At 52.3% G+C, this 24687-nt stretch overlaps 1 protein-coding gene across 2 annotated transcripts in view; it reads right to left on the minus strand.

The window, feature by feature from the left end:
- Positions 1 to 24057, minus strand: part of ASMTL (acetylserotonin O-methyltransferase like) — a 55962-nt gene extending 31905 nt beyond the window's left edge. Inside the window, 3 exon segments of one of the 2 annotated variants that reach the window (NM_001280168.1) lie at positions 1849 to 1896; positions 5700 to 5831; positions 22673 to 22843. In NM_001280168.1, the coding sequence (NP_001267097.1) occupies positions 1849 to 1896; positions 5700 to 5831; positions 22673 to 22765 (273 nt within the window). In that variant the 5' untranslated portion in view covers positions 22766 to 22843. 2 annotated transcript variants of the gene reach the window in all.
- Between the last annotated feature and the right edge of the window lie 630 nt (positions 24058 to 24687).

Below are 24687 nucleotides of genomic sequence, written 5' to 3' on the forward strand. Positions count from 1 at the left end.
CCCTGTGTCCTCACAGAGTTGTCCCTCTGTATCTCTGTCCTCATCTCCTCTTCTTACGAGGTGCTTTAGTCCATCTCAGGCTGCTGTCACAGAATACCATAGGGTGGGTGACTTATAAACAACAGGCATTGATTGTCCCACAGTCCTGGAGGCTGGAAATCTGAGATCCAGGTGTGGGCAGGGCTGGTTCCTCATGAGGCCTCTCTCCTGGGCTTGGAGATGCCATCTTCTCCCTGTGTCCTCACAGGGTCGTCCCTCTGTGTGTGTCTGTGTCGTTATCTCCTCTTCTTATGAGGTGTCTTAGCCCATTTCAGGCTGCTATCACAGAATACCATAGACTGGGTGGCTTATAAACAACAGACATGGGCCGGGCGTGGTGGCTCACGCCTGTAATCCTAGCACTTTGGGACGCCGAGGCGGGCGGATCACGAGGTCAACAGTGTGAGACCATCCTGTCCAACATGGTGAAACCCCATATCTACTAAAAATACAAAAAGTTAGCCACATGTGGTCACGCGCACCTGTAGTCCCCGCTACTCGGGAGGCTGAGGCAGGAGAATCATTGAAACCCGGGAGGCGGAGGTTGCAATGAGCTGAGATCGTGCCACTATGCTCCAGCCTGGCGACAGAGTGAGACTCCATCTCAAAAAAAAAAAAAGGAGAAATGGGTCTTTGCCTAGGTAATTAAGATGCAGTTGGACAGAATTAGGGTGCATTTTATGAATGGTGTTGTTAAAAGAAGGGGAAAAGTTCAGCCAGGCACGGTGGCTCACGCCTGTCATCCCAGCACTATGGGAGGCTAAGGCGGGCGGATCACTTGAGGTCGGGAGTTTGAGACCAGCCTGGCCAACATGGAGAAACCCCGTCTCTACTAAAAATACAAAAATTAGCCGGGCGTGGTGGCAGGTGCCTGTAATCCCAGCTACTCAGGAGGCAGGAGAATCGCTTGAACCAGGGAGGTGGAGGTCCCGGTGAGCTGAGATCGCACCACTGTAATCCAGCCTGGGCAACACAGTGAGACTCCGTCTCAAAAAAAAAAAAGAAGAGGGAAATTTGGCCACAGACACCCAGAGGGGAGAAGGCCACATGGAGATGGAGGCACAGATAGGAACCACAGGGCCATGAGCCAAAGGAGACAATGGGTTGCCAACAGCCTCCAGGAGCTGGAGAAACACCAAGACCAACTTCTCCTCAGTACCTCTGGAAGGAAGAAACCCTACAGACACCGTGATTTGTGGCTGCTGGCCTCTAGAACTGCGTACCTTCCTGTGCCTTTTGAGACGGAATCTCGCTCTTGTCACCCAGGCTGGAGTGCAGTGGCGCGATCTCGGCTCAGTGCAACCTCCGCCTCCTGGGTTCAAGCGATTCCCCTGCCTCAGCCTCCCGAGTAGCTGGGATTACAGGCGGAGTCTGTATGTATTCTGTATCACTGATGATACAGAATTAATGTGGCTTATCTGTTACTACGTGTTATAATATTCTCTTGCAATTGATATCATATAGTATCACTTATGATACTATCAATTAGCCACCACGTCTGGCTAATTTTTGTATTTTTAGTAGAGATGGGGTTTTACCATGTTGGTCGGGCTGATCTCGAACCCATGACCTAAGGTGATCCGCCCACCTCGGCCTCCCAAAATGCTGGGATGACAGGGGTGAGCCACGGCGCCTGGCCCCTTCCCGTGCCTTTAGGCCCCTCATCTGCTGGGAGTTTGTGATGGGAGTTTCTGGAAGCAAGTGCACTGCTGTCTTAAGGGGAATGTACAACATCCACAAGAGGCAGAATCACCAAGCACAGGAAAACCACATCGGACGTTAGAAACGAGGCACCCTGGCCGCACTCACCACGATCGTGTCCGCTCCAATGACCACGTCGGGGGCTCGCAGGTCTTTCTGTAAGAAAACCAGATTCCGGTTTAGGGGTGACCTGCCGTGGGCCTCACAGAGAAGTCTTCCCGTTGGTACGCGCGTGAAACAGCACCGCAGGGGCGAAGCCAGGCCGACTTCGGAAGTGAAGGCTGGGGGTGCTCAAGGTCATGAGCAAGGACACAAGTGGGTCCCCCCGGTGGTCACCCTGCAGGGGCTGGAACGTGGGTGAGGCCGGGGCCCACGGGCGCTGTGTGATCAGGGGTCAGGCACTCACGGAGCATCTCACGGGCACTACGGGAAACGCAATGCCTGTTCCGTAAGCTTTTGTTCTTCCGGGGGGGCAGGTAAGGTTTGATTCAGGGGCCCCAAACCTCCCTGAGTTACCCAGAATTAAGGCCAAAAGGTTTTTGATCCGTTCAATGTAATTTCAGAAAAAGCTACTTAGGGCCGGGTGCAGTGGCTCACGCCTGTCATCCCAGCACTCTGGGAGGCCGAGGCGGGTGGATCACCTGAGGTCAGGAGTTCGAGACCAGCCTGGCCAACATGGTGAAACCCCGTCTCTACTAAAAATACAAAATATCAGTCGGGCACCTGTAATCTCAGCTACTCAGGAGGCTGAGGCAGCAGAATCGCTTGAACCCAGGAGGCGGAGGTTGCAGTGAGCCAAGGTTGCGCCCCTGCACTCCAGCCTGGGTGACAGAGAGAGACTCAGTCTCCAAAAAAAAGAAAAAAAAAACAAGGAAAAGAAAGAAAAAGAAAAAGGTACTTAGGACGATAAAACAAATCCAGGTTGAAAATTCAGCCTCAGAGCAACAGGCAGTCACAGGACATCTGTGCTCACGCCAGCACTGGTCTCCCTAAGCTGTGCACTGCCAAAACCCACAATCAATACTCCTGTCTTCATAGCACTACTCACAACAGCCTTACCTCTAATGTATTTCTTTCTTTCTTTTTTTTTTTTTTTTTTGAGACGGAGTCTCGCTCTGTCGCCCAGGCTGGAGGGCAGTGGCGCGACCTCGGCTCACTGCAAGCTCCGCCTCCCGGGTTCACGCCATTCTCCCGCCTCAGCCTCTGGAGTAGCTGGGACTACAGGCGCCCGCCACCACGCCCAGCCAATTTTTTTGTGTGTGTTTTTAGTACAGACGGGGTTTCACCGTGTGAGCCAGGATGGTCTTGAACTCCTGACCTCGTGATCTGCCCGCCTCAGCCTCCCACAGTGCTGGGATGACAGGCGTGAGCCACCGCGCCCGGTCCTCGAATGTATTGCTTATATTACAGCAATGGTATACTGTGTGCTAACACACAGCAGCAGGGAAGCTACGTTAACTCTACATCCTAAATGATAGTATTATATTCATTGTAACAGCAAGTTAAAACACACAGTAATAGCTATGTTAATTTTATATACTGTGACTGATATTATGTTAGAATCATATATAACATATAGTAACTGATAAGCTACATTAATTCTACATCCTAAATGACAGTAGTGTATTAATTATAATAGTGTATTACGGTGGGGCACGGTGGCTCACGCCTGTAATCCCAACACTCCGGGAGGCCGAGGCAGGTGGATCACCTGAGGTCAGGAGTTGGAGACCAGCCTGGCCAACATGGTGAAGCCCCATCTCTACTAAAATAATATGTATTACATAGGAGCATATAGTAACAGATAAATGACATAATTCTACATTATGATACAATTATATTAATTGTCATAGTATATTACATAGTATCACACAGTAACATTAATTCTATGTATCACAACACATAGTAATAGATGTTAATTCTATATCGTAACTGATATTACTATATTAATTGCAATATTATATTCAAACATAGTAATGAGCTACATGAATCTTAAATGATAGTAGTATATTATAATTGTATACTGCATTGTAGCATACAGCAACAGATAAACTGCATAATTCTATATTATAAATGATATTATTTTAATTAAAATCCAATATTACTTAGTGGCATGGTAATAAGCTACATAATTCTATATCATAAATGATACTATTATATTAATTGTAGAATATTACAACACGTAGTAATAGATACAGTACATTAATTCTATACCATAAATGATACTATTATATTAATTGCAAGAGAATATTATAACACACAGTAACAGATAAGCTACATTAATTGCGTATAATCAACGAGACTATTATATTGATTGCAAGATAATTTTTGTTTTAATTTTTTATTTTTTGGAGACGAAGTCTTGCTCTGTTGCCTAAGTTGGAGTGCAGTGGGATGATCTCGGCTCACTGCAACTTCCGTCTCCCAGGTTCACGCAATTCTCCTGCCTCAGCCTCCTGAGTAGCTAGGATTACAGGCACCCGCCACCACACCCAGCTAATTTTTGTATTGTTAGTAGAGACGGGGTTTCACCCTGTTGGTCAGGCTAGTCTCGAATTCCTGACCTCAGGTGATCCGCCCGCGTTGGCCTCCCAAAGCGCTAGGATTATAGGTATGAGCCACCGCGACCGGCCACAAGAGATTATAATACATAGTAATAGATAAGCTACATTAATTCTATATCATAAATGATACTATGAAATCAATTGCAAGAGAATATTATAACACATAGTAATAGATAACTACATTAATTGTATATCATAAATGATACTGTATCCATTGCAAGAGAATATTACAACGCATAGTAATAGATAACTACATTAATTCTATATCATAAATGATACTGTATCAATTGCAAGAGAATATTATAACACATAGTAACAGATAAGCTACATTAATTCTCTATCATGAATGATACTATATCAATTGCAAGAGAATATTATAACACATAGTAATAGATAAGCTACATTAATTCTATATCATCAATGATACTGTATCAATTGCAAGGGAATATTATAACAGTAATAATCTAATTCTATATCATAAATGATACTATGATATCAATTGCAAGAGATTATAACACATAGATAAGCTACATTAATTTTATATCATCAATGATACTATGATATCAACTGCAAGAGATTATAACACATAGTAACAGATAAGCTACATTAATTCTATATCATAAATGATACTATGCTATCAATTGCAAGAGAATATTATAACACATAGTAATAGACAAGCTACATTAATTCTATATCATCAATGATACTGTGATATCAATTGTGAGAATATTATAACACATAGTAACAGATAAGCTACATTAATTGTATATCATCAATGATACTATATCAATTGCAAGAGAATATTATAACACATAGTAATAGATAACTACATTAATTCTATATCATCAATGATACTATGATATCAATTGTGAGAATATTATAACACATAGTAACAGATAAGCTACATTAATTGTATATCATCAATGATACTGTATCAATTGCAAGAGAATATTACAACGCATAGTAATAGATAACTACATTAATTCTGTATCATCAATGATACTGTATCAATTGTGAGAATATTATAACATAGTAACAGATAAGCTACATTAATTCTATATCATGAATGATACTATGAAATCAATTGCAAGAGAATATTATAACACATAGTAATAGATAAGCTACATTAATTCTATATCATCAATGATACTGTATCAATTGCAAGAGAATATTATAACACGTAGTAACAGATAAGCTACATTAATTCTGTATCATTAATGGTATTATTAGGTTACCGCAATAGTGCATTACATTATAACATAGCAATAGCTAAGCTGTGCCACCAACTGCATCTTCTGAATGATGTTTATTTGTATCATGTATATTTACTGCCTGCAAATCCCCTCATCACAGCAAAGGAATTTTCATAAGGGCCAAAGAGCAGGGGCCCCTTGCCTGGTGCATCCGGTTGGCCACCTCCAGGGCCTTCTGCTTGGCGGTCTCCATGGCGTACCCATACGGAGTAGCGAAGGAGGCTTTGTCCAGCTTCTCTTTAAACTTGGAGGGGACCACCTCAAACCTGAGACCCTGCAACAGGAGAAAGGGGTCAGGGGGGTCGAAGAAAGACCCTAAGAAAGGTGAATGGGACATGCAAGATTTGCAGGACGCACGTAGCGTTTGCTACACTCCCCGACCCTGTCCCAGGTGAGCTCATCCATCTGCCAAGCTTTCCCTAAGTGTGGCTGGGGAGCCGGGGACTGACCAGGGCTTCCCCTAAGTGTGGTTAGTGGGCCGGGGACCGACCAGGGGCCTTCAGGGACTGACCAGGGGCCTTCTTGGCTCTCGAGGGAAGAGATTGGCAGGAACAAAGAGGCCAGCAGGGAGGTATTGACTCGGGCCCTGAACCCACGAGCCAACAGTGTCCGAGGGTTCCCAGAGACCTGAAGGCTGGGGCAGAGTACAAAACCCATCCTGCCCACAGGAAATTCAGGAAAAACGCCAGCAATGATGGCTGTGGGAAGGGAGGCAATGATGGCTCTACGTCAATCCCTGGTACCCAGGAAGAGACAACACCGTCCCTGGGGAGGCCTGGCCTAGAGGTAGTGACCCCCGCAGAGACTGTGGGGTCAGGAATGATGGTGGTAAATGCCCCCAGTGGGGGTGCCCCTGGCTGCCACACGCTGCCAGGGTGCAGGGAACTCCGCATCTCCCCTCTGACAGAGCAGAAGCATCACCATCTTGGACACACACTGCCTTCGTGGACAGACACCGCCATCTTGGACACACACTGCCATCTTGGCCATCATGGACACAGTGTCATTGTGGACACACACCACCATCTTGGACAGACACGTCCATCTTGGACACACGCCGTCATCGTGGACACACGCCACCATCTTGGACAGACACCGCCATCGTGGACAGACACCGCCATCGTGGACACACACTGCCATCGTTGACAGACACCGCCATCGTGGACACACACCGCCATCGTGGACACACACTGCCATCGTGGAAAGACACCCCCATCGTGGACAGACACCGCCATCGTGGACAGACACCGCCATCGTGGACACACACCGCCATTGTTGACAGACACCACCATCATGGACACACACCGCCATCATGGACACACACCGCCATCTTGGACACACACCGCCATCTTGGACACACACTGCCATCTTGGACAGACACCCCCATCGTGGACAGACACCCCCATCGTGGACACACACTGCCATCTGGGACACACACCGCCATCGTGGACACACACCGCCATCTTGGACACACACCGCCATCGTGGACAGACACCCCCATCATGGACACACACTGCCATCGTGGACACACACTGCTATCTTGGCCATCGTGGACACACACCACCATCTGGGACACACACCGCCATCTTGGACACATACCACCATCGTGGACATCATGGACACAGTGTCATTGTGGAGACACACCGCCATCTTGGACAGACACCCCCATCGTGGACAGACACCCCCATCATGGACACACACCGCCATCGTGGACAGACACCCCCATCGTGGACAGACACCCCCATCGTGGACACACACCGCCATCTTGGACAGATACCTCCATCTTGGACACACACCGCCATCATGGACAGATACCTCCATCTTGGACACACACCGCCATCATGGACACACACCACCATCTTGGACAGACACCACCATCTTGGACACACACCGCCATCATGGACACACACCGCCATCGTGGACACACACTGCTATCTTGGCCATCGTGGACACACACCACCATCTGGGACACACACCGCCATCTTGGACACATACCACCATCGTGGACATCATGGACACAGTGTCATTGTGGAGACACACCGCCATCTTGGACAGACACCCCCATCGTGGACAGACACCCCCATCGTGGACACACACCGCCATCTTGGACAGATACCTCCATCTTGGACACACACCGCCATCATGGACACACACTGCCATCTTGGACACACACCGCCATCATGGACACACACCGCCATCGTGGACACACACTGCTATCTTGGCCATCGTGGACACACACCACCATCTGGGACACACACCGCCATCTTGGACACATACCACCATCGTGGACATCATGGACACAGTGTCATTGTGGAGACACACCGCCATCTTGGACAGACACCCCCATCCCCCATCGTGGACAGACACCCCCATCGTGGACACACACCGCCATCTTGGACAGATACCTCCATCTTGGACACACACCGCCATCATGGACACACACTGCCATCTTGGACACACACCGCCATCATGGACACACACCGCCATCGTGGACACACACTATCTTGGCCATCGTGGACACACACCGCCATCATGGACACACACCGCCATCATGGACACACACTGCTATCTTGGCCATCGTGGACACACACCACCATCTGGGACACACACCGCCATCTTGGACACATACCACCATCGTGGACATCATGGACACAGTGTCATTGTGGAGACACACCGCCATCTTGGACAGACACCCCCATCCCCCATCGTGGACAGACACCCCCATCGTGGACACACACCGCCATCTTGGACAGATACCTCCATCTTGGACACACACCACCATCATGGACACACACTGCCATCTTGGACACACACCGCCATCATGGACACACACCGCCATCGTGGACACACACTATCTTGGCCATCGTGGACACACACCGCCATCATGGACACACACCGCCATCTTGGACAGACACCACCATCTTGGACACACACCACCATCGTGGACACACGCCACCATCTTGGCCATCATGGACACAGTGTCATTGTGGAGACACACCGCCATCTTGGACAGACACCTCCATCTTGGACACACACCGCCATCGTGGACACACACTGCCATCTTGGACACACACCGCCATCTTGGACACACACTGCCATCATGAACACGTGCCACCATCTTGGACAGACACCACCATTGTGGACACACACCGTCGTCATGGACACACACCCCCATCGTGGACAGACACCGCGATCGTGGACACACACTGCCATCTTGGCCATCGAGGACACACACCGCCATCATGGACAGACACCCACATCGTGGACAGACACCCCCATCGTGGACACACACCGCCATCTTGGACAGACACCCCCGTCTTGGACAGACACTGCCATGTTGGACACACACTTCCATTTTAAGTTCCCTTGATTAAAAACTGCCTAAATCCAGCCCCCAAACATCAGCCTAATGGCTAATGTCAGCATGACCAGAAACATTCCAGCCGTGGGATAAACCCCTCTGTGACCAGAAACCTCCCCTCCGACCAGAGACAGTCCAACTCCGCAATCAATTTTCCCTCACACAGAAACATTCCAAGCCTGCGAGAAGCCCCCTTTTCCAAAACCCTTTGCTGAGCCACTTTTTGTATTTTTTTTTTTTTTGAAACGGAGTCTCGCTGTGTCGCCCAGGCTGGAGGGGCAGTGACGCCATCTCGGCTCACTGCAAGCTCTGTCTCCCAGGATCGAGCGATTCTCCTGCGTCAGTCTCCCGAGTAGCTGGGATTGCAGGCGCCCGCCACCATGCCTGGCTAATTTTTGTATTTTTAATAGAGACGGGGTTTCACCATGTTGGCCAGGCTGGTCTCGAACTCCTGACCTCAGGTGATCCGCCCGCCTCAGCCTCCCAAAGTGCTGGGATTACAGACGTGAGCCTCCGCACCCAGCCTCACTTTCTGTATTTGTTTCCTCCTTCAACTCTTATATTTGGTGCCGAAACCCAGGACAGGTGTTACGGACAGAGGCCCTTTTGCAACCCAGGATGCAGTGGGCAGGGGCAGCCCGTCCTGGGCTAACTCCTGGATCCTTTAGAGCCTCTGGCCCCCTGACCCTGTCCTCTCTCTGTGTCCCTCTTTGAGTGTTGGGAGTGGAGGTTCTCTTGCAACCCAGGAAGCTGTGGGCAGCAGCATCTCATCCTGGGCTAACTCCTGGATCGTGAGGGTCGCTGGCCACCCCTCCCATCTTTTCTCTCCATTCACCTTCCAAGCAATTTCTGTGAGGAAGACAACTCATGTAAAGGGGACTTGGAGGCTCAAGCTGGAGGGTTCTCAAAACCCTCAGGTCTCAGAAATCCACCTCTGACCCCCTGCAACAGGTACTTCGCTCCCTAACCCTTGCTTCGTCTTCCTCTCTCTTCCTCTGTCTTCTTCCCTCTTCTCTCTCTCTCTGTTTTCCCTGCGCGGCTCCAGTTTGGGAGCCCCTTTGCCAATTCCAACAGGAACATCCAACATCAGACACAAATCCAGCCGGCTGGTAAGATCTGCCCTCCTCTGACTTTTGGTTCCCAGTTAAAGTCAGGTCGGCCATCCCGGTCCTCGGAGGACCAGCGGCCCTAAGCTACAAGCGATCCTGAGGGATGCCCAGTATCTTCTCAGCTTGACCGTCCTCCTTATAAAGAGGATTCTGGGTCTCTGTCTTTTGTCTGGGGTTGCCTAAAACACAAACAGACACTCTCGGCTTCCTTTTACCAGCCCACGTGGGTGCCAAACAACCCGACATTCCTATGTCGTCCCCTCTGGGATGTCTCCTTTCCAACCTGGCCAAACTTGGCTTACAGAGGAACCTAAAGCCAGAGTGTTGAATTTTTTATTGCAATAGTCTGGCACCAATACAAACTACATAATGACAGCAGATGGCCCGAACATGGCACCTTTAACTTGCAAATTCTCAGGGACCTTGACAACTTTATCACCAGGAAATGGCAAGAGGTTCCCTATACTCAGGCTATCTTCTACCCTCCCTATGTCAAGTTGCACCTTCATTGTGGGCGGCAAGCCACCCAGGTGCCGAGGCAAGAGACCGAGGACACGAGCTCTTCCGGTATATAATAAAATATAAAACGAGAAAGTTGTACCAGATATAGATCTTAGATATGGTTATATATGAATATCATTAATCATTAGTTGGTAGTAATTACTCTTTATACCAATATTATAATAATCCTTGCTCTAGGATCATAATGTAGGAAAAGCCAGGCCATACAGAGATAGGAGCTGAGGGGACATAGTGAGGAGTGACCAGAAGACGAGTGCGAGCCTTCTGTTATGCCCAGACAGGGTCACCAGAGGGCTCCTTGGTCTAGCGGTAACGCCAGCGTCTGGGAAGACGCCCGTTGCCAGGCGGACCGTGGTCTAGCGGTAGCGTCAGTGTCAAGGAACAACACCCGCTACTTAGCAGACCGGGAAAGGGAGTCTCCCTTTCCCCGGGGGAGTTTAGAGAGGACTCTACTCCTCCACCTCCTGTGGAGGACCTGACATCAGTCAGACCCACCCGCAGTTATCCAGAGGCCTAACCGTCTCCCTGTGATGCTGTGCTTCAGTGGTCATGCTCCTAGTCTGCCTTCATGTTCCATCCTGTACACCTGGCTCTGCCTTTTAGATAGCAGTAGCAAATTAGTGAAAGTACTAAAAGTCTCTGATAAGCAGAAATAATAGTGTAAGGTGTCTCTCTCCTCCTCCTCTCTCTCTCTGCCTCGGCTGCCAGGCAGGGAAGGGCCCCCTGTCCAGTGGACACGTGACCCACGTGACCTTACCTGTCATTGGAGATGGCTCACACTCCTTACCCTGCTCCTTTGTCTTGTATCCAATAAATATCAGCAAAGCCTGGCATTCGGGGCCACTACCAGTCTCCGCGTCTTGGTGGTAGTGGTCCCCCGGGCCCAGCTGCCTTTTCTTTTATCTCTTTGTCTTGTGTCTATTTCTACACTCTCTTGCCTCCGCACACAGGGAGAGACCCACCGACCCTGTGGGGCTGGTCCCTACATCTCATGACATTTTTTTTTTTTTTTGAGATGGAGTCTTGCTCTGTTGCCCAGGCTGGAGTGCAGTGGTGCCATCTCGGTTCACTGCAACCTCTGCCTCCCGGGTTCAAGCGATTCTCCTGCCTCAGCCTCCCAAGTAGCTGGGACTACAGGCGCCCGCCACCACACCCAGCTAATTTTTTGTATTTTTAGTAGAGATGGGGTTTCACCATGTTAGCTAGGATGGTCTCGAACTCCTGACCTCGTGATCCACCCACCTCGGCCTCCCAAAATGCTGGGATTACAGGCGTGAGCCACCGCGCCCAGCCTTGAGTCTTCTTAATTTATGGCAATATAAATATGTGCATAAGTGTGATAAAAATCTGTTTTCTTTAATAAGGGGACACAATTGGAAAAACTGGTCATTTTACCAAAGCTTTGACTGGAATGGTGTGCTTTCCTTTAAAGGAAAACTGGCCTATTTTGTGTACACAGTCCCTGTACAGGGTTTCTGACCTGTGATAAGAAAAGAATGTCAGTTTCTGACAGGCCCAGAACCCCAAGTTTTCTTGGAACCTCAAGAGGAAAGGAATCTGCCCAACTCATAGGTATTTAATGGTACAAACCCATGACTGGGCTCAGCTTAAAAAAGGTCCCATCTGAGATTCGTTGTCTTACCAGGGACCAGGGACTCATGCGCCTGGTTTTATGAAATGAGACCACTACTTCTCCTGTTGTCGTTCCCAGCTTCTCCCCAGCCTCCCCTTTTCCCTACTTTATAAGACAGGACAAAAGGGAGAAAGCAGAAAGTTGGAAAAGAAACAGAAGGAAGATAAATAGCCAGATGACCTTGGCACCACCACCCAGCCCTGGTGGTTAAAATAATAATAAGATTAACCCCTGACGAGGAGAATCGCCTGAACCCGGCAGGGCGGAGACTGCAGTGAACTGAGATCGCGCCACTGCACTCCAGCCTGGGCGACAGAGCGAGACTCCGTCTCAAAATAAATAAGTCAATAAGGAAATAAATAAAAGTAAAAATAATAATTACTCTTGCTGCACTGTATACATATAATTAGGCCAAGTATAATAAAGCAAACCAGTCCTACCATAATTTGTCTTTTTTTTTTTTTCTTTTTGACACGGAGTCTCGCTCTGTCGCCCAGGCTGGAGTGCAGTGGCGCGATCTCGGCTCACTGCAAGCTCCATCTCCCGGGTTCACGCCATTGTCCTGCCTCAGCCTCCCGAGTAGCTGGGACTACAGGCGCCTGCCACGACGCCCGGCTAATTTTTTGTAATTTTAGTAGAGACGGGGTTTCACCATGTTAGCCAGGATGGTCTCGATCTCCTGACCTTGTGATCCGCCAACCTCGGCCTCCCAAAGTGCTGGGATTATAGGCGTGAGCCACCACACCCAGCCCATAATTTGTCTTTTAATAAAAGTGGGAAAACTGGAAAAAGAAAAATCGTGTTTGAAAAACGATAGTTACCCCTGTGGTGAAATTCTAGTCTTGCCTAATGGTTTTCAGTTTTTTATTCTTTTCTACGGTTTGAATTAAATTCTAATTTTTCTGGCTACATGTCTCCAAGATAATGTTTTGCATTCTTTTCCTTTTTCTTTTTCTCCAATTTTTCCTAACGGAAAACCTCTGAAACCCCAAGTTCTGCTTTCTTAAAGCCCTGTGAACTGAAACCTAGATGTTTCAACAGGTGCTGCGTGGAAGGCCCCTAAAGAGTGCTACCAGGAACAAATCAACCTGTTCCCCTCCAGGGCTGTGTTTGGTGACCCGTAATAACCACCTCCCTCAGCAGGAAGTGGCCAGAAAGAACATACCAGCCCTCGTCCTGTTATAACTAGAGGGTCTGGATTCACAGAGCAGGAGCATTGCCATCTTCGACACACACTGCCATCTTGGACCCATTACACCATCTTGGACAAGCACGGCCATCTTGGATACACACCACCATCTTGGACACACCGCCATCTTGGAGAAGCACCACCATCTTGGACACACACGGCCATCTTGGAGAAGCACCACCATCTTGGACACACACGGCCATCTTGGAGAAGCACCACCATCTTGGACACACACTGTCTTGGACACACACAGCCATCTTGGAGAAGCACCACCATCTTGGACACACACCATCTTGGACACACACGGCCATCTTGGAGAAGCACCACCATCTTGGAGACACACCATCTTGGACACACACCGCCATCTTGGATAAGCACCACCATCTTGGACACACACCATCTTGGACACACACGGCCATCTTGGATAAGCACCACCATCTTGGACACACACCATCTGGGACACACACTGCCATCTTGGACCCATAACACCATCTTGGACAAGCACCGCCATCTTGGACACACTGCCAGCTTGGATACACACCACCATCTTGAAAAAGCACCACCACCTTGGACACACAACACCTTGGACACACACTGCCATCTTGGATAAGCACCACCATCTTGGACACACACCATCTTGGACACACACGGCCATCTTGGATAAGCACCACCATCTGGGACACACACTGCCATCTTGGACCCATAACACCATCTTGGACAAGCATCACCATCTTGGACATGCCGCCATCTTGGATACACACCACCATCTTGGAAAAGCACCACCATCTTGGACACACAACATCTTGCACAGACACCGCCATCTTGGATAAGCACCACCATCTTGGACACACACCATCTTGGACACACACTGCCATCTTGGATAAGCACCACCATCTTGGACACACGCCGCCATCTTGGACACACACTGCCATCTTGGATAAGCACCACCATCTTGGAGACACATCATCTTGGACACACACGGCCATCTTGGATAAGCACCACCATCTTGGACAAGCACCACCATCTTGGACACACACCGCCATCTTGGATAAGCACCAACATCTTGGACACACACCATCTGGGACACAGACTGCCATCTTGGACCCATAACACCATCTTGGACACACCGCCATCTTGGACACGCCGCCATCTTGGATACACACCACCATCTTGGAAAAGCACCACCATCTTGGACACACAACATCTTGCACAGACACCGCCATCTTGAATAAGCACCACCATCTTGGACACACACCATCTTGGACACACACTGCCATCTTGGATAAGCACCACCATCTTGGACACACGCCGCCATCTTGGACACACACTGCCATCTTGGATAAGCACCACCATCTTGGAGACACACCATCTTGGACATACACGGCCATCTTGGATAAGCACCACCATCTTGGACACACACCATCTTGGACACACACGGCCATCTTGGATAAGCACCACCATCTTGGACACACACCATCTTGGACACACACGGCCATCTTGGATAAGCACCACCATCTTGGACACACACCATTTGGGACACACACTGCCATCTTGGACCCATAACACCATCTTGGACAAGCATCACCATCTTGGACATGCCGCCATCTTGGATACACACCACCATCTTGGACAAGCACCACCATCTTGGACACACAACATCTTGCACAGACACCGCCATCTTGGATAAGCACCACCATCTTGGACACACACCATCTTGGACACACACTGCCATCTTGGATAAGCACCACCATCTTGGACACACGCCGCCATCTTGGACACACACTGCCATCTTGGATAAGCACCACCATCTTGGAGACACATCATCTTGGACACACACGGCCATCTTGGATAAGCACCACCATCTTGGACACACACCATCTTGGACATGCATGGCCATCTTTGACACACACCACCATCTTGGACACACACCACCATCTTGGATAAGCACCACCATCTTGGACACACACCATCTTGGACACACACGGCCATCTTGGATAAGCACCACCATCTTGGACACACACCATTTGGGACACACACTGCCATCTTGGACCCATAACACCATCTTGGACAAGCACCACCATCTTGGACACACCGCCATCTTGGACATGCCGCCATCTTGGATACACACCACCATCTTCGAAAAGCACCACCATCTTGGCCACACAACATCTTGGACACACACCGCCATCTTGGATAAGCACCACCATCTTGGACACACACCGCCATCTTGGACAAGCACCACCATCTTGGAGACACACCATCTTGGACACACACTGCCATCTTGGAGAAGCACCGCCATCATGGACACACACCATCTGGGACACACACCATCTGGGACACACACCACCATCTTGGATAAGCACCACCATCTTGGACACACACTGCCATCTTGGATAAGCACCACCATCTTGGACACACACCATCTTGGACACACACGGCCATCTTGGATAAGCACCACCATCTTGGACACACACCATCTTGGACACACACGGCCATCTTGGATAAGCACCACCATCTTGGACACACACCATCTTGGACACACACGGCCATCTTGGATAAGCACCACCATCTTGGACACACACCATCTTGGACATGCATGGCCATCTTTGACACACACCACCATCTTGGACACACACCACCATCTTGGATAAGCACCACCATCTTGGACACACACCATCTTGGACACACACTGCCATCTTGGATAAGCACCACCATCTTGGACACACACCATCTGGGACACACACTGCCATCTTGGACCCATAACACCATCTTGGACAAGCACCGCCATCTTGGACACACTGCCAGCTTGGATACACACCACCATCTTGAAAAAGCACCACCACCTTGGACACACAACATCTTGGACACACACTGCCATCTTGGATAAGCACCACCATCTTGGACACACACCATCTTGGACACACACAGCCATCTTGGATAAGCACCACCATCTTGCACACACGCCGCCATCTTGGACACACACCGCCATCTTGGATAAGCACCACCATCTTGGACACACACCATCTTGGACACACACGGCCATCTTGGATAAGCACCACCATCTTGGACAAGCACCACCATCTTGGACACACACCGCCATCTTGGATAAGCACCAACATCTTGGACACACACCATCTGGGACACACACTGCCATCTTGGACCCATAACACCATCTTGGACAAGCATCACCATCTTGGACACACCGCCATCTTGGACACGCCACCATCTTGGATACACACCACCATCTTGGAAAAGCACCACCATCTTGGACACACAACATCTTGCACAGACACCGCCATCTTGAATAAGCACCACCATCTTGGACACACACCATCTTGGACACACACTGCCATCTTGGATAAGCACCACCATCTTGGACACACACCGCCATCTTGGACACACACTGCCATCTTGGATAAGCACCACCATCTTGGAGACACACCATCTTGGACACACACCACCATCTTGGATAAGCACCACCATCTTGGACACACACCATCTTGGACACACACGGCCATCTTGGATAAGCACCACCATCTTGGACACACACCATCTTGGACACACACGGCCATCTTGGATAAGCACCACCATCTTGGACAGACACCATCTTGGACATGCATGGCCATCTTTGACACACACCACCATCTTGGACACACACCACCATCTTGGATAAGCACCACCATCTTGGACACACACCGCCATCTTGGACACACACTGCCATCTTGGATAAGCACCACCATCTTGGAGACACACCATCTTGGACACACACCACCATCTTGGATAAGCACCACCATCTTGGACACACACCATCTTGGACACACACGGCCATCTTGGATAAGCACCACCATCTTGGACACACACCATCTTGGACACACACGGCCATCTTGGATAAGCACCACCATCTTGGACAGACACCATCTTGGACATGCATGGCCATCTTTGACACACACCACCATCTTGGACACACACCACCATCTTGGATAAGCACCACCATCTTGGACACACACCATCTTGGACACACACGGCCATCTTGGATAAGCACCACCATCTTGGACACACACCATTTGGGACACACACTGCCATCTTGGACCCATAACACCATCTTGGACAAGCACCACCATCTTGGACACACCGCCATCTTGGACATGCCGCCATCTTGGATACACACCACCATCTTGGAAAAGCACCACCATCTTGGCCACACAACAACTTGGACACACACCGCCATCTTGGATAAGCACCACCATCTTGGACACACACCATCTTGGACACACACTGCCATCTTGGAGAAGTACCGCCATCTTGGACACACACCATCTGGGACACACACCACCATCTTGGATAAGCACCACCATCTTGGACACACACTGCCATCTTGGATAAGCACCACCATCTTGGACACACACCATCTTGGACACACATGGCCATCTTGGATAAGCACCACCATCTTGGACACACACCATCTTGGACACACACGGCCATCTTGGATAAGCACCACCATCTTGGACACACACCATCTTGGACATGCATGGCCATCTTTGACACACACCACCATCTTGGACACACACCACCATCTTGGATAAGCACCACCATCTTGGACACACACTGCCATCTTGGATAAGCACCAGCATCTTGGACACACACCATCTTGGACACACACGGCCATCTTGGATAAGCACCACCATCTTGGACACACACCATCTTGGACATGCATGGCCATCTTTGACACGCACCACCATCTTGGACACACACCACCATCTTGGATAAGCACCACCATCTTGGACACACACCATCTTGGACACACACGGCCATCTTGGATAAGCACCACCATCTTGGACACACACAGCCATCTTGGATAAGCACCACCATCTTGGACACACACCATTTGGGACACACACTGCCATCTTGGACCCATAACACCATCTTGGACAAGCACCACCATCTTGGACACACCGCCATCTTGGACATGCCGCCATCTTGGATACACACCACCATCTTGGAAAAGCACCACCATCTTGTCCACACAACATCTTGGACACACACCGCCATCTTGGATAAGCACCACCATCTTGGACACACACCATCTTAGACAAGCACTGCCATCTTGGACATGCATGGCCATCTTTGACACACACCACCATCTTGGACACACACCACCATCTTGGACAGACACCATCTTGGACACACAACACCATCTTGGATAAGCACCACCATCTTGGACACACACTGCCATCTTGGATAAGCACCATCATCTTGGACACACACTGCCATCTTGGATAAGCACCACCATCTTGGACACACACCGCCATCTTGGATAAGCACCACCATCTTGGAGACACACCATCTTGGACACACTGCCATCTTGGAGAAGCACCGCCATCTTGGACACACACCATCTGGGACACACACCACCATCTTGGATAAGCACCACCATCTTGGACACACACCGCCATCTTGGATAAGCACCACCATCTTGGACAAGCACTGCCATCTTGGACATGCATGGCCATCTTTGACACACACCACCATCTTGGACACACACTGCCATCTTGGACAAGCACTGCCATTTTAAGTTCCCTTGATTAAAAACTGCCTAAAACCAGCCCCCAAACATCAGCCTAATGGCTAATGTCAGCATGACCAGAAACAGTGAAAGCCTGAAATAAACCGCCTCTGACCAGAAACATCCCAAGCCCAAGATAACCTCCTTCAGACCAGAGACATTCCAACACCTCAGTCAACTTTGCCTCACAGGGAAACATTCCGAGCCTGCGATAAGATTCCCCTTCCTAAACCCTTAAATACCCTTAGTCTGTAAGAGAGAACACTCCTGACCTAACTCAGCCAGAAGCCCTGCTCAGGCTTGTTCTCCAAAATAAACCCGTCTTTGACTGTGAAGCTGCTTTTCTTCTTTCATCTTTCTTCCACTCTTCTACCCTCCTCAGCGCTCCTCACCTCTTGAAGGTGCCCCCAGATCCTGGCCCTGACGCCCATCCTGGTCTTCAGGGCACCAGTCACCAAGCCCTGGACCTGCCCTGCAGATCTCAACCCCAGATCATATAGACCCCTGCCCTATGCCCTGTCACCCCCAATCATGGAGACCCATGCCTTCTGTAAGGCACCCCGACCACTCTCATCCCCGTCACTAGGACCAGGCATGTGGTGTCCCCCCTCCCACAGTACCAGACCTCCAGTCCGTAGTCCCCAAGAGTAGACTCCTGCCCCACTGCACTATCCATAGGCAACCAGTAACTACCCTACCATCACCAGTAACTTCTCTGCCATCACCAGTAACTACCTCACATCACCAGTAACTACCCCCCATCACCAGTAACTATGCCCCATCATCAAACCCAGTAACTACCCCCCATCACCAGTAACTATCCACCATCACCAGTAACTATGCCCCATCATCAAACCCAGTAACTACCCCCCATCACCAGTAACTATGCCCCATCATCACCAGTAACTATCCCCCATCACCAGTAACTATCCCCCCATCACCAGTAACTATCCCATCACCAGTAACTATCACCCCATTACCAGTAACTATCCCACATCACCTATAACTATCTGCCTGTCACCAGTAACTACCCCCCATCACAAGTAACTATCCCTTCATCACTAGACCCTCTCCTCCATGTGATTAGGGCTCCAGAGAGAGGCAGACACCCACTGCCTAGGCGTCCTGCCACCCGCAATAAGATCCTCATGGGGGCACCAGGAAACACTTCCCATACCCCAGCTACAAAGTCCAACCTTCAGTCACAGGGCCCACTCCATCCCTAGAAGTCCTAAGTCACTCACCTCCCCAATCCCTAGGGGGTCCCAGGTCACTCCCCTCCCCCACCCCTAGGGGTCCCAGGTTACTCTCCCCTCCCCCATTCCTAGGGGTCTTGGATTACTCTCCCCTCCCCTATCCCTAGGAGGTCCTGGATCACACTCCCCTCCCCCATCACTAGGGCGTCCTGGGTCACTCTCCCCTCCCCAATCCCTAGGGGTTCTGGGTCACTCTCCCCTCCCCCATCCCTAGGGGGTTCCGGGTCACACTCCCCAACCCCATCCCTAGGGGTTCCGGGTTACTCTCCCCTCCCCCATCCCTAGGGGTCCTGGGTTACTCTCCCCTCCCCATTCCTAGGGGTCCCGGGTTACTTTCCCCACCCACATCCCTAGGGGGTCCTGGATCACTCTCCCCTCCCCCATCCCTAGGGGGGTTCCGGGTCACTCTCGCCTCCCCCGTCCCTATGGGTCCCGGGTCACTCTGCCCTCCCCATTCCTAGGAGGTGCTGGCTCACTCTCCCCTCCCCCATCCCTAGGGGTGCTGGGTTACTCTCCCCACCCCCATCCCTAGGGGTCCCGGGTCACTCTGCCCTCTCCATTCCTAGGGGGTCCCAGGTCACTCTCCCCTCCCCTATCCCTAGGGGTTCCGGGTCACTCTCCCCTCCCCCATACCTAGGCAGTCCTGGATCACTCCCCTCCCCATTCCTAGGGGGTCCTGGGTCACTCCTCCCTCCCCATCCCTAGGGGGGTCCCAGGTCACTCTCCCCAACCCCATGCCTAGGGCATCCTGGGTTACTCTCCCCACCCCCATCCCTAGGGGGTCCTGGGTTACTCTCCCCTTCCCCATCCCTAGGCGGTCCTGGGTCACTCTCCCCTCCCCATTCCTCGGGGGTCCCGGGTCACTCTTCCCTCCCCCATCCCTAGGGGGTCCTGGGTCACTCTCCCCAACCCCATGCCTAGGGGTTCCAGGTCACTCTCCCCTCCCCCATCCTTTTGGGTCCCAGGTTACTCTCCCTACCCCCATCCCTAGGGGGATCCCGGCTTACTCTCCCCTCCCCCATCCCTAGGGGGTCCCGGGTTATTCTCCCCTCCCCATTCCTAGGGGGTTCTAGGTCACTCCCCGCAACCCCATGCCTAGGGGTTTCGGGTCACTCTCCCCACCCCCATCCCTAGGAGGGTCCCGGGTCACTTGACCTCCTCATTCCTAGGGGTCCCGGGTTACTCTCCTCTCCCCCATCCCTAGGGGTCCCGGGTTACTCTCCCCACACCCATCCCTAGGGGGGTCTCGGCTTACTCTCCCCATCCCCAACCCTGGAGGTCCCGGGTTACTCTCCCCATCCCCATGCCTGGGGGTCCCAGGTTACTCTCCCCATCCCCATCCATGGGGCTCCGGGGTCACTCTGCTGTCCCCATCCCTAGCGGTCATAGGTCACTCCTCCCTCCCCATCCCTAGGGGGTCCCGGGTCACTCTCCCCAACCCCATGCCTAGGGCGTCCTGGGTTACTCTCCCCACCCCCATCCCTAGGGGGGTCCCAGGTTGCTCTCCCCTCCCCCACCCCTAGGGGGGTCCTGGGTTACTCTCCCCTCCCCCACCCCTAGGGGGGTCCTGGGTTACTCTCCCCTCCCCCATCCCTAGGGGGTCCTGGGTCACTCTCCCCAACCCCATGCCTAGGGGTTCTGAGTCACTCTCCCCTCCCCCATCCTTTTGGGTCCCGGGTTACTCTCCCTACCCCCATCCCTAGGGGGATCCCGGCTTATTCTCCCCTCCCCCATCCCTAGGGGGATCCCGGCTTATTCTCCCCTCCCCCATCCCTAGGGGGTCCCAGGTTACTCTCCCCTCCCCCATCCCTAGGGGGGTCCTGGGTTACTCTGCCCTCCCCATTCCTAGGGGGTTCTGGGTCACTCCCCGCAACCCCATGCTTAGGGGTTTCGGGTCACTCTCCCCTCCCCCATCCCTAGGGGTCCCGGGTTACTCTCCCCACCCCTAGGGGGGGTCCAGGGTCACTTGACCTCCCCATTCCTAGGGGTCCCGGCTTACTCTCCCCACCCCCATCCCTAGGGGGGTCTCGGCTTACTCTCCCCATCCCCAACCCTGGAGGTCCCGGGTTACTCTCCCCATCCCCATGCCTGGGGGTCCCGGGTTACTCTCCCCATCCCCATCCATGGGGCTCCGGGGTCACTCTGCTGTCCCCATCCCTAGCGGTCCTGGGTCACTCTACCCTCCCCATTCCTACGGGTCCCGGGTTACGCTCCCCTCTCCCATCCCTATGGGGACCCAGGTCACTCCCCACCCCCATGCCTAGGGGGTTCCGGGTTACTCTCCCCTCCCCCATCCCTAGAGGTTCCGGGTCACTCTCCTCAACCCTATCCCTGGAGGTCCCGGGACACTCTCCCCTCCCCCATCCCTAAGGGTCTTGGGTCACTCTCCCATCCCTATCCGTGGGGTTCCTGAGTCGCTGGGCCCTCCGGGGTTCAGCCCCTCCGTCCCCGGTCCCCTGCCCCGCCCAGGCCCAGGCCGCACCGCGTTGCTGAGGATCTCCTGACGGCGTGGGGAGGCGCTGGCCAGCACCACGCGCTTGTGCAGCAGCTTCCCAATCACCGGGCACAGCACCATGGCGTCCACGCCAGGAGCCGGGCGTCCGCACTTCTGAGCCCGGAGCCCGCGGTGCGCGCAGCGCGGCTGCAAAAAAAAAACAGGCGGCCAGAGTCCCGCCTCCGCGAGGCCACGCCCCCGTCCGCCTCCGCGAGGCCACGCCCAGTCCGCGCCTTCATTGGCCTCCCCGCGAGGCCGCGCCCAGGCCACGCCTCCATTGAACACTCCGTCAGGCCTCGCCCAGGCCACACCTCCATTGCCCTCTCCACCAGGCCACGCCCATGTCACGCCCCATTGATCTCCCCTGAGGCCACGCCCAGGCCACGCCTCCATTGACCGCTCCGCCAGGCCACGCCCAGGCCACACCTCCATTGCCCTCTCCGCCAGGCCACGCCCATGTCACGCCGCCATTGAACTCCCCGTGAGGCCACGCCCAGGCCACACCCCCGCCCGCCTTCCCCCCGGGCACCGCCCCGGCCGCTTGGTGAAGCACCGCCCCCAGCTCCGCCTCCCGGGCCCCGTCCCCGCCCCCGGCGCTCGCCCCGCCCCTCCCCGCCCCGCCTGCGGCGCCAAGACCTGCAATGGCGCAGGCAGCTGCGGGGTCCCGGGGAGGAAAGGCTGGCGTGGATACTTGGGGTTCCTTGCAGGCGCGGCGTGGGGAGTGGAAATGCTGGGTTCCCGCAGCTGCGGTTGTGGGCAGTTGTGGGGGTGGGGGGTTCTTACCCGCACGTGGAGGGGCCCGGCTCAGAGATGGGGGTCTTGTGGGAGCCGCGTCGGGGAAGGTAGAGATAGGGGGTTCCCCGCGGACCCGGTGCGAGTGGCGTGGAGATGGGGATGTCCTCGTGCCTGGTGGGAGGGGCGTGGAGATGGGGATGTCCTCGTGCCTGGTGGGAGGGGCGTGGAGATGGGGGTGTCCACGGGCCTGGTGGGAGGGGCGTGGAGATGGGGGTGTCCACGGGCCTGGTGGGAGGGGCGTGGAGATGGGGGTGTCCACGGGCCTGGTGGGAGGGGCGTGGAGATGGGGATCCCCGCGGGGATGGTGGGAGGGTTTTGGAGATGAGGGTCCCCGCGAGAATGCTCGGAGGGGTATGGATATGGGGGTCCCCGCGGGCCGGGTGGGAAGGGCGGGGAGATGGGGGGGGGGTCCCCGCGTGCCTGGTGGGAGGGGCGTGGAGAAGGTGGGGGTCCTTGTGGGAGGGGCGTGGACACTGTGGATCCGCGCGGGCGTGGTGATGGGCGCGGCGTGGGGACCCCCTGGGGGCGCGGTGCTGGGAGCGCAGGGATGGGACCAGAGCGGGCGCTGTGAGGTGGGGGACGCCCGGCTGTGCCTTCCCTCCCTAAATGGACTCCACCTCCAGGGCAGCGGGTCCCTTGCGCGCCGCAGGCTGCAGGGGGCGCGCGTGAGCCGTGCCAGGATTTTTCTTAAACCCCCCAGAGCCCAGCCGCACCTGCTCCACATAAACCCAGCGAGGCGTGGAGACTCCGGGCACTGTTTCCCCAGCTTTTGTGACTCAAAAGATTTTGAAATAAAATGTGAAAAATAATAATATACCCAGAGCCTATGCCAGTGATGTGTAGATGCAGAAAATGGAATCCCACAGTTAATTTTGTTAACTGTGGAATGACATCCAAGGGTGTCCAAAACATTACGGAGAAAACGAAAAACTGTAGTCAGAGAAGTCACAGAAGAGCCAAATAAAAGAGAGGAAAAAAGCGTCTAAACCATGTGATGTCTGATTTTCAATATTGTGAGGTTTTGAAAAAAATTTTAAAAAGCACATAGATTCACATTTCAGAATTTTGGAGAAGTAACTTTCTTCGTTTTGAAGCGATAGAAGGAATCATAAGTTTATAAACTGTACTGCATATAACATAAACTCCATGCAGGTGAAGGTTTTTGTTTGTTTGTTTGTTTTTTGTTTCTTTGTTTTTTGAGACTGAGT

Source organism: Pan troglodytes, chromosome X, assembly GCF_028858775.2.
Source record: "Pan troglodytes isolate AG18354 chromosome X, NHGRI_mPanTro3-v2.0_pri, whole genome shotgun sequence".
In the NCBI taxonomy this organism is placed as follows: Eukaryota; Metazoa; Chordata; class Mammalia; order Primates; family Hominidae; genus Pan; species Pan troglodytes.